This window comes from Diplodia corticola (assembly GCF_001883845.1).
Source record: "Diplodia corticola strain CBS 112549 chromosome Unknown scaffold1, whole genome shotgun sequence".
In the NCBI taxonomy this organism is placed as follows: Eukaryota; Fungi; Ascomycota; class Dothideomycetes; order Botryosphaeriales; family Botryosphaeriaceae; genus Diplodia; species Diplodia corticola.
This window is the reverse complement of record NW_017971480.1, coordinates 789645-800732: the sequence shown is the minus strand read 5'-3', so window position 1 is coordinate 800732 and position 11088 is coordinate 789645. Positions and strand designations below refer to the sequence as shown.

Sequence of the window (11088 nt, the reverse complement as noted above, 5' to 3'; positions counted from 1 at the left end):
CGTCACACAGCTATATTAGTCCCAATCGCCTCGTTCTTGGTCCATCACTAATTTTTCAACTGTCAAGACCTGCGGTGGTTGTTTCGTTCATACCCACCGTATCAGCTCCCTCGTACCCATTGCAGGTTGAGTTTGTTTCTTCATATCGACATGTCTGCCCCAAGAGGCCGTGGCGGAGGTGGCGGTCGTGGACGCGGTGGCGGTCCGGGTGGAAGCAGCAGAGGAGGAGATAGCAGCAGTGGCTCTGGCAGCCGCGGCACAACCTTTCGCGGCAGGCGTCCCTTCGACTCCACCAGCGGTTCGCGAGGCTCCTCCTCCCGTGGAGGTTCACCACAACGCGGAGGCCCTGGTGGATTCAACGTGAAGCGCGCGCAGTCGGCCCCCGCCGCCATCTTTGGCGACCCCAACAGGGTTCCTCCACCAGACCAGAATGTCGCGAAGACCGAAAACACCGTTGTCAAAGACCTTTCGACCACCTTCGCGCGCATGTCAACCGAGGACAAGCTCGCCAGGCGCCCGGACTACGGCACTTGCGGCCGCGAGACTGTCGTTTACACCAACTACTTCCCGCTGCATGTTGCTGCCCAGTGCCCCGAAATCTATCGCTATGCTGTGTCCCTGCAACCTGAAGAGCAGGCAAAACGCAGGAGAAGGAGGTACATCGAAATCCTTCTGCAGGACCCCGTCTTCGAAGGAGTCATGGTCGCCACAGATTATGCACAAGTCATTATTACCAACAAGAAAGTACCTCTCAGCGAGGGAACGCACAACCGAAAGGCCGTTGAGATACAATGGTACCCTCCTGATGGCGAGCCAATTTCCGAGTCCGACGAGTCCGAGCGAGCTCAGGCCGCTCGCAAAAAGGCCACCAAGACTCTCCTGATCGAGGAACTCGGTACGGTTTCCCTGCTCGAACTCATCAAGTCCTTGACATCCACCGGAGCAGGTGCCTACTATCCGTTGAAGGATGAAGCGATCCAGGCTCTCAACGTCATCCTGGCCCGTGGCCCTCACGTGGCGGAAAACATGGTCGCTGTGGGGCAAAACAAATTCTACCCGGTCGGGAAGCACCCTCTCACCGAAGCGTGGAGCCTGTCCGAGGGATTGCAAGCCCTGCGCGGCTACTTCTCGAGCGCGCGGACTAGCGTGAACCGCATCTTGGTCAACATCAATGTGTCGACTTCTGCATTCTACAAACCCGGTAAACTGCTCGAACTCATGCAGGATTACCTCGGCCCCACCAACAGGAGTCCCAGCCATCTCTTGAAGCTCGAGGCTTTCCTCAGACTCCTTCGCGTTGAGACTCACTACATGTTGGCCAAGGATGGCAGCAACAAGCGTGTCCGCAAGGTCAAGACCATCTTCGGGCTTGCACGGTCTAACAACGACTCCAAGGGGACTTGGCCCCACGCAGCCAATGCGCAGCAAGTCAAGTTCAGCTACACCGATCCGGATGGTAAAGTGTCTCTAATTTCAGTTGAGGAGTACTACGCTCGTGTCCACCAGATCACCCTCAAGACCCCTACGTCGCCAGTCGTCAACGTCGGCAACCGCGACCACCCAACGTACATTCCTCCGGAGCTGTGCGACGTCCTTCCCGGCCAGGTTGCCGGACGCATGTTGAGCGCGAACCAGACTCGCTTGATGATCGAGTTCGCAGCAAGGCCGCCAAATCACAATGCCATGTCGATTACCCAGCAGGGCTTGGAAGTGATGCAGGTCAAGCAGAACGATGCGCTCTCAGCCTTTGGCATCAACATCGGCGGCAATCTGCTCACGGTTCAGGCCCGCATCTTGCCTGTCCCCAAACTGCAGTATGCTGGCAAAGAACAGCAACCGGAGAATGGCAAATGGAACCTGGCCCGCGTTCGATACACCAAACCGGCAACGATCCAGTCCTGGGGGTGCTTGGTTATCGAGGAGCGCGGCAGACCAGTGTTCCAGTCTCAAGAGCAGGCCCTAGAGCTGGTCAGCACTTTCAAGTCCGCTCTGCAATCTTACGGTCTTCGGATGGGCGATCCTCAGCCGCCCGCAAAGATTGCCATTGGCTGGCCGTACAATCCCAGCGAAATCACCGATGTGATCCAGGCCAAGTTGGCCCAAATGGTCAAGATGCGCATCGGCATGCTACTCGTCCTTCTTCCTTCGGACAACACGATTTTGTACGACACGCTGAAATACCAAGGAGATGTCCGCTTTGGCGTTGCTACCATTTGCACAATCGCAAAGAAGATTCTCAACCAGCGCGGCCAAGCTCAGTACATGGCCAACGTCGGCTTGAAGTTCAACTTGAAGTCGGGGGGTGTCAACCATGACATGCGCATCCAGCAACTGGCGCCGCTCGACAACAAAACGATTCTCATTGGAATCGATGTGTCACATCCCGTCCCCGGCAGTTCCGACAGTGCGCCCAGCATCACGGGCGTGGTGGGCTCGGTTGATTCCCAGTTCAACAACTACCCTGCTTCGATCCGTACGCAGACTGGTCGTCAAGAGATGGTCGATTCGAGCGACCTGACGGAGATGATCGTCGAGCGTTTCAAGCTCTGGGAGAAGCGCAACGGTGGTCTCCCGAACAAGGTCATCGTTTACCGCGATGGCGTCTCGGAGGGTCAATACCCGGTTGTGCTGCGCGAGGAGTGGCCCAGCTTTGCCGAGGCGTACAAGAAGCTCTATGGAACGGAGAAGAATTTCCCCAAGTCTTCTCTGGTCATTTGCACCAAGCGCGGCCACACACGTTTCTATCCGACGAAGCCCGAAGACTCGGAGGGCCGAAACATGAACGTAAAGCCTGGCACCGTGGTCGACCGCGGCATCACCGGTGAGCGCCTATTCGATTTCTTCCTGGTCGCCCATGCCGGTCTCCAGGGCACGTCAAAGCCGGCGCATTATATTTGCCTACGAGACGAAAACAAACTCGGTGCCGACCAGCTCCAGCGCATCACCCACAACCTGTGTTATGTCTATGGTCGCGCCACTCGGGCTGTCTCAGTATGCCCGCCGGCGTATTACGCCGACCTGGTGTGCGAGCGCGGACGCTCGTACCTCCATTCATTCCTCAAAGAAAACACGAGCGTCTCCTATGACCGATCACGCCACTGGAGTCGCGGCGTGCATGACCGGCTGAAGGACACCATGTTCTACCTGTAGAACATGACCGATCCATGTCGATCCCGTCCAGACGAAATGCTTCAACTCCCCAGCATGAATTGCACATGGCAATTCGGCACCCTTAGAAGTCTTCTGAATCCACCCGAGAGATGGAACAAGCACAACAGCAGAAAAATTTATCTTGAAATCGACTCGACGTCTTTCGCGTCGGATAGGTCGGCATCGCACAAAGACGTCGACGTGGATCTGGAACCAAACTTTGTGATCCTTCGCATCCAAGCCGATGGAAGTTCTAGTTGGCTGAGGACTTCAACGATACCTCGTCACCTACCAAGACAACCTCCTTAACACTCTTTCATTCGCTCAGGCTGGACTGGACTCCGCCAGGTCTACGTTCTCTCTCTTCGTGGGCGACTTCAGCGCTCCAACACAATCACTACCAGGCCTCCATTTTTAAACACAAACAAACAAACCAAAGTCGACACAACACGATTCTGTTGTTCTATACGTGCGACTGATAAAAAAAAAGGAAATTTCTTTTGGAATGACTGGGTAGCAGGTCGGAAATGTTGGAAACGGTCTTTTTGTGTTGGATCATCTTTTTTTTCTTTGCCATTCTTGCCTTGAAATTGGATTCAACCCAATAGTGTCTCTTCGGGTGTCTAGGTCTTCAACAGATTTGACTGTATTGTTTTACCCGAAGGGAAGACGGTCTTTGAGGTATGTCCGCATTAGTCATTACTACGTAGTATGAATGCATCCAATACTATCTATGCGATGTGTGAGGCATGCAGGCTGTGCCACCGATCACGCACGTCGTCTTTGGAGGGAACATGCAACAGAGTGAGCCTGAGCCACACTGCGTCATCAACGCGGGGAGTCCTTGTTCATTTTTCGGAGATTGCACCGATACGAAGACGCGAGGAATGACCTGTGCTGACAAGGCCGCGGCTGCGAACGCCCGCATTGTAGCAGAGCGTCCAGAGATCTGCAGCAGGGATTGCGATGGGACACGTCCAAGCTTCCTCCTTCGCCAAAGCGTAGGTAGCCTTCTTTTCTTCGGGCTGCGCTGATGAGGGCGGCGTGCGGCGTGCGGCGTGCGGCGTGCTGCGCCTTCCGCCGAGCGACCAGATGCAGATGGCGTCAGCTCGGCGGGGCGTACCTGCTGCACGCTGCGAGTCGGACCACGCGGAGGCCTTGCTGCAGCCGCCGTGAAACAGAGCGGCAGGCCGACGGACGGGGATGCAAACGGCAGGCGCACGCTCGGCTGGCGTCGCACGCGGCTGGCATGTCGCCGATGGGGCTCTGGGCTCGTGGGCTGCTCGACGGAGCGCAGTGGGTGGGTGAGTGGGCGGGTGGGCGAGTGGGTGATGAGTGGGTGATGGGTGGGCGAGCTCGCGCCAAGATTTGCGCACATCGCGCGGCGCGAAGGCATATCCCGGCTGGCATTGTGGCAGTGCTGGAGGTTGGCGGTCCGCGGCGCGCTGATTGGCCGGGCTCGGGCGGATGATGCAGAGACATCGCCCAGCTCCAGCTCCCGCGTCGCACAAGCAAGCAGACACAGCCCTCTCTTCTCCCAATCCTCCCTGAAACAGCCTGAGCTGCGTGCGCAAACCTCCATCTCCCCCCGCCTTGCTCATCACACGCATCAGCCCGCCGCCATCGTTGCTCACCTGGGCATCTTAGCCGACGACGCCTCACGCTGCGACGCCCCTCTGCGGGAACTAAATAGTGCCCACTCGTCTCCGCCGTGCAAGGAAGATATGGGTACGTACTCTCCTCCTGTGGTCGCCCGGTCCGCGAAAACACAGCAATTAGCAATCCCTTGGCGTCCTTTGTCATGTGCCAGCGCCTGCCTTCAATTTCATCGCTTCCACGCCTCCACGCCTTGCTCTGCCAGCGCACCGCGACACCAATTGGCACGCCCAACGCCGAGCCATCCCAGCCACACCCGAGCCCGCCGAAGCGCGTGCCTCTCAATTTTGTCCGATGCTGATCGTTCTTGGCTCGTCCGATAGCTCCTATCTACAAAGGCTTGCTGCAGAAGTTCCACCGCCGTCAGTCCTCTAGACTGAGCTCCTACGATCAACCACCTCCCGCCATGCCGCACCCCGAGAACGGCACCAACGGCGACGCCCTGCCCACCGAGCACACCGCTCTGCTCCCCAACCAGCCCAATGGCATCCACCACCAGAAGGTTTGGGGCGAGGATGATGGCCGCTCCTACGTGCGCGTGCCTCTGCACATCGCCTACACAACCTGGATGATGCTGGCCAGCAACTACGTCAACGTCCTGCTGGTCTTCGTCCCGCTTGGAATCATTGCCGGCGTTCTGGACTGGTCCCCGACTTCCGTCTTCGTGCTCGTACGTCTCTCGGACCTCTCGAGTCCCGCACCACGACAGCATTGCTGACCGCATCGCCCAGAACTTCATCGCCATCATCCCGCTCGCCGCTCTGCTGAGCTTCGCGACCGAGGAGCTGTCAGCCAAGCTTGGCCAGACCATCGGCGGTCTGATGAACGCGACTTTCGGCAATGCCGTCGAATTGATTGTGAGTCGCTTCGTTGTGACGGCCGAGCGCGCTGGTGCTAATTGCGCAGGTCTCCATCGTGGCTCTGAAGAATGGCGAGATACGAATTGTCCAGTCCAGCATGCTGGGCAGCATCCTCTCAAACATCCTTCTCGTACGTCATACCCGGTTTCAGATTCAAGACGATGTGAGACTGACGGCGCACTAGGTCCTCGGCTGCTGCTTCCTCGCCGGCGGCATCCACCACCGTGAGCAGCGTTTCAACGAGACGGTTGCCTCTACCATGTCGTCCCTTATGGCTGTCGCTAGCGCTTCACTCATCATCCCGGCAACTCTATACGCTGCCCTGCAGTCCTCCAAGTCCAAGAGCGAAGATCACATTCTGATCCTCTCACACGGAACTGCAGTGATTTTGCTCATCCTGTACATCATGTACCTCTACTTCCAGCTGAAGTCTCACTCGGATTTCTTTGATGCCGAGGCGCAGGAAGAGGAAGAGCCTGAGGAGCACATCCTGGGCCCCGTTGCTGCTGCTGTTTCGCTGCTCGTCATAACCGTAATCGTTGCCGTCTGCGCCGAATACCTCGTCGACAGTATCGACTCCATTGTCCAGACCGCTCACATCTCCAAGACCTTCATCGGCTTGGTTTTGCTTCCGATTGTCGGAAATGCGGCTGAGCACGTAACGGCTGTGGTCGTCGCCTACAAGGACAAGATGGATTTGGCTATCAACGTCGCCATTGGCAGCTCCATGCAGATTGCGCTCTTCGTCACTCCTTTCATGGTTCTTCTGGGCTGGATCATGGACAAGCCCATGACCTTGCACTTCCAAACCTTTGAGACGGTGGTTTTCTTCCTCAGTGTCCTGGTTGTCAACTACCTTATCCAGGACGGGAAGAGCAACTACCTCGAGGGCGCCATGTGCATTGGTACCTACATTATCATTGCTTTGGCTTTCTTCGTCTACCCCGATGACGCCGGCGACATCACCAATTTCTTCCAGGCTCTCATTGGGAGCTCCTCGACTTGATCTGTTTTACGGCCATTTCCCAGATGTGCGGTGGAACCGAAAAGCTATGCTTTTTCAGGCGCCTATACAGGCTACAGGTGCCTCGTCGGCCACTCGAGATTACTGTTGATAGCGCGGTGGACCGGCTCACTATCACTACTCTTCCTTTCGAGGTATTGTCTTAACGAGAGCCTATTTCCAAGTTGGATATACCCGGGGGTCTGATGACAATTTCCTTTTTCCGTCTATCGATTGCAGGGGTCTCTGGTCGCAAGCAATCACCGCGAGCATGACTGCTTTTCATTATTGCTATATGTCCACAAAATAACTGCGACATTTCCTTTCAGCTGTCTGTTTGTACTCTGAAATACATTTCTTTGATTCTGCTTGCGGTCTATCAATCTATCTTACCCTATGCTAGTCTCTTCCAATTGCCCAAAAGGAGTCGCTTAGGCGCAAAACCCGTGTTGCACTGCTACTTTGGTGGAATATCTTCATCAATCATACTGGTGTGGTAGGGATGGTCGGTGAGTTTTCGTGCGAAGAGTTTCTGGTGTATCGAAGAGATGACTTGCTGGATACCGTATTGGTCCATGTAAGATATCACTGTATAGTGGGAGGTTCAGAGAGGAAATTTGATTATTTTTTTCTTGGTAGTATATGACAATAGAGCGGTAAATGAGTGGGTCGATTTGCGAGTTTTTGCTGACAGGACTTTTGGAATGAAAGAATACAGAAAACGAGGAGAATACTCTTCGCGTGTGATGTTTTGCTTGTTTTTAGTGGGGTGTGTTCTAAGATATATTCCTTTTAGGTGGCGTCGGACAGTCGGCTCGACCTCCATGTCCTGCAAATTTTTACTGGGAGCTGTACAAAGTATTGCGTCACTATGTCACGGTACATCTGAACTTCTCCGGCCAAGGCGCACGATACTTTCCGCAAAACGGCCCTGGCCTTTGATTTGGCTAATGTTCTTTTCACTTCGGCCTTTGGGCATCCATGTCTTCCGTGTCGGTCCACCGGGAAGGCGCGAGAAAGCCGACACAAGGCTGAACGAACTGGAGTTGTCCTACGTCGCCAGCCTGGATGACCCACATTTGGTTGAGGGTTGCCTGACTGACCGGCGCCCAAAGCAGAAAGCCAAGTGGAAGTTGGTAGGGGGAGGGTGTCAGAGCGTGTGGTCGTTCTTCAAACCGACGTATCCGAACCCCGGTCTTGCTCCGAATAAACGTTGGCTGCCTGTAACATGCCGTTTGGAGGTAGTCGACGGTCGATGCAGGGGGAGCAAGCTGCGGAATCGACGACAGCTGGGCATTAGGGGGGAGGGGGTGGACTGACTCGTCGATTGGGCGCCCTGATGGTCACCATGCAGCTATTCTATTTCACTGTCGAGAGGGGGAAGCAAAGAACTTGAACAACTGGTCTCGACTCGGATCGGGGAAGGAAGAGCCAAGAGGGTAACGTGTCAGCCTTGTCATCTGCTACCTCGGGCGTGCTGATCGGGTGGGTTGCAGAGCGAGGGGTCACGGTCTAGGCTGGCATTTGTCAATTTTGGAGCTTAGTGGGCAGGGTTGCTCATTACAGGCCGGGGCAGGCGGACTGATAGGCCCGGTGGGGCTTTACGCAGTAGTGAGTGGAGATAAGGTAGGCGTGCAGATGAGGCGGAGTGCATGTTCAATAATTGCCGTGGGCTACTCCGTACTCGAGGAATGGCTGCCTGACGAACAGCAGCATCCTGGACATGCGCTGCCGGTGAGGTGATCTCGGTTGGCGGATCGGTAGTCTCACAGTCTCGCTGCAGAGTCCCCGGTTCCGCCCCTGAGTGCCAGCTTCAGTGCAGCGTCGACGGGTGGACGACGGCCAGAGCTGGATGATCGTCTCCAATAAAGCATCGTTGCATGAAACATTCCCCACGCATGCCCCGATCGTGTGGCTGGCAGCGGAGCGGGGACAGTTGAATTTCCGTGAGCTACTACCTAGGTATATTGACGAGGGCGATGCGAGAGAGCGGCGGGCACACGGGCACAGATCGAGCGGCGGGCAGTGGCCCTTTGACGGGACGACGGAATGCGGAAGGGAGCGGCAGGGCGCAGAGAACCGTCCGGGCGAGGCCAGCAGAGACTCGCACATCAGCCAGACAACGGAGATCACGGTCAGTGCTCGCTGGATTGCTGGCCTCGCGCTGCCACCCAAGGCCGCCGTTGGCGTGAGAGCTCCACCCGGAATATAAGTCGTCCCCGCTTCGGCTGAAGCCGCTGTGTTTTCTTTTTTGTGCATGCAGCCGTGCAGCGGCCGGAACGCGGTCCGCTGGGCAGCGCGGCCGGGGCGGGGATGGTGCTGGCTGCGTCGAGGCTGCGTCGAGGCTGCGTCGATGTACAGGGCCGGCCAAGGGAGGAGCGCAATGCATGTCAGCGCATCCGCCGACCCTGTGCCTGCAAAATTGGAGCGGTGCCGTAGCTGGCCAACAATGGCTCGCATCGAGGCAGCTGCCAGTGAAGCCGGCCAGCCGCGCTCCAGTAGTCGACGCGCCCCAGCCGCCACGCTATCAGCCCGCCGCACATGGTGCCCCGTGCGCTGGTTGCGCAAGCGTAGCCGCGGCTGGCGCTGCCCGCGTCACCAAGCCCGCGCTGGAATTGTCTCTTCGCCGAACACTACACACACTACCTGCGCCCCAGACTGCCCCAAATGTCCATAAAGTTAGTATCTCCCCCCCTCTTGCTCCCATGCCCGCCGCCTGCCTCTCTCAAAGCCTCTCTGGCGCCTATCTGTCCCCCGGCTGCCCTGCCTGTTGCCTGCCAGCACCCACCCACAACTCGCTCGCCGCCCGCCCCTCATGGCAACCACCACCACCACCACCAAGCAGAGGATGCTCAAGAAGATCCGCGCTAAGAAAAACAGCTGGGTTATGCTCTCGCCCTCCGAGGGCTTCACCCTGCTCCCGGGTGAGCAGCGCCTCTACACGTCTCCGCCGCGCACCGCCCTAGCGCTGCAGTCGCTCAACAAGTATCCGGGCAAGGAGCCCTTCAACATCACCAGCAGCGCCGGCTGCGTCCATCTTACCAGTCGCCGCATCGTCTACCTGCCCGCCTCGCCCTCGGATTCTCTACAGTCCTTCGCCGCCCCCATCCTGAACCTCCACGACACCCACGTCAACGCGCCCTTCTTCGGCCCCAATGTGTGGTCTGCTATAGTCCAGCCCGTGCCCGGCGGCAACATCCCTTCGCAACACGCCGCTCTCGAGCTGAAGCTCACCTTCAAGGACGGCGGCGCATACGACTTCAGCCAAGGGTACGAGCGCATCAAGGAGCGCATGCAGCAGGCCATCGAAGTCGCCCGCGAGTCGGGCAACTACCACGGCTCCGTCGACGGCTCGGACAACGGCAGCCTCCGCACGGGCGGCCCTCTCGCCGGCGTCGACCTGAACACGGTGCATCTTGAGCAGCTCCCTGCCTATGAACCTCCGCCACCCGCCGGTGCCGACGTAGTCATTCCGGACACTTCCAGAGACAGCGGGCTGGGCATGAACACTCCAGAGGGTGCGCCAGCACCGAAGCCGGATGACAACTACGACCCTCCGTCGGAGCCGCCGCCTGGATACGAGGAGGTGCAAAGCCAGAGTGTCGCGGACGAGCTGGAAAGAAGATTGAGAGGGCCGCAGTCGTGAGGGTTGGGACATGAGACTGTGCCTGAACCAGAGCTCGGTCCAGGTCTGAGCGCATGTGGCCCTCCGTCAGTTCGCGCCTTGCCGGCCGTATTAATCTTCTCTTCTTTTCCCTGTGCGCTCCTTGGCCAGGATTTTCAGCGTTTACCCTATTTACTACAGACATTTACGGACACCCACCAGGCGCGTGGATACATGGGCAGGCGTTTTCTTACGGGCCTGCCTGGACGGCGGCGACAGCGCGGCGTTGATGACATGGATGGTTTGGATGTGACCGACTCGGCCATAGAGTTGATGTATTCTTCCTGTACGGCTTCAAAGCATGACGATCGCTGGGAAAGCGACATTTCTACTTTACACATACCTAAACCTAAACCTATTGCCTGCAAAGAAATCCTGGAACATGAGTAATCGGACGTCGGACCGACGCGAGAGCATGCGGACCGGACTGCTTGCCGCTGCTTACCAGCAGCGCGCTGTCTCCATGTGACGCCATGAGGCAGCCCCAGGCCTGTGAATGGCACGTTTCCTTGGGCTTTTGGCATGTGAAGGACTGACTAATCGGCAATCTGTAACGCTAACCCGCATGCGGACAGCCTCGGCATGTCATCGAGCATCAGCTGGGCCTTCTCGTCCGAAAGCCCACACGTCCCAAGAAGCTCCCGCACGCCGTTTATAACCCTTTCCGCCCTTCCTCCACGCCTTCTTACCCCGCATATCCCGCATCTCCAGCTTCTTGGCCCGGTTCATTTTCCCCCTTTTGCATCTTCCTCAGA

At 57.3% G+C, this 11088-nt stretch overlaps 3 protein-coding genes across 3 annotated transcripts; all 3 read left to right on the top strand.

Annotated features, from left to right (window-relative positions):
• Nucleotides 1-150: 150 nt before the first annotated feature.
• On the top strand, nt 151-3150 carry BKCO1_1000249 (argonaute-like protein; the record flags this gene model as incomplete). The annotated part of the gene is made up of 1 exon (XM_020269625.1): nt 151-3150. The coding sequence occupies one exon, from the start codon at nt 151-153 to the stop codon at nt 3148-3150; it is 3000 nt and encodes a 999-aa protein (XP_020135572.1).
• A 2062-nt stretch (nt 3151-5212) lies between these two features.
• BKCO1_1000248 (calcium proton exchanger) lies at nt 5213-6672 on the top strand (the record flags this gene model as incomplete). The annotated part of the gene is made up of 4 exons (XM_020269624.1): nt 5213-5476; nt 5538-5663; nt 5713-5796; nt 5851-6672. The coding sequence occupies 4 exons, from the start codon at nt 5213-5215 to the stop codon at nt 6670-6672; spliced, it is 1296 nt and encodes a 431-aa protein (XP_020135571.1).
• Nucleotides 6673-9484: 2812 nt separating this feature from the next.
• Nucleotides 9485-10315, top strand: BKCO1_1000247 (ww-domain-binding protein; the record flags this gene model as incomplete). Its single annotated transcript, XM_020269623.1, has 1 exon — nt 9485-10315. One exon carries the CDS (start codon nt 9485-9487, stop codon nt 10313-10315), a length of 831 nt encoding a protein of 276 aa, XP_020135580.1.
• Nucleotides 10316-11088: the final 773 nt, after the last annotated feature.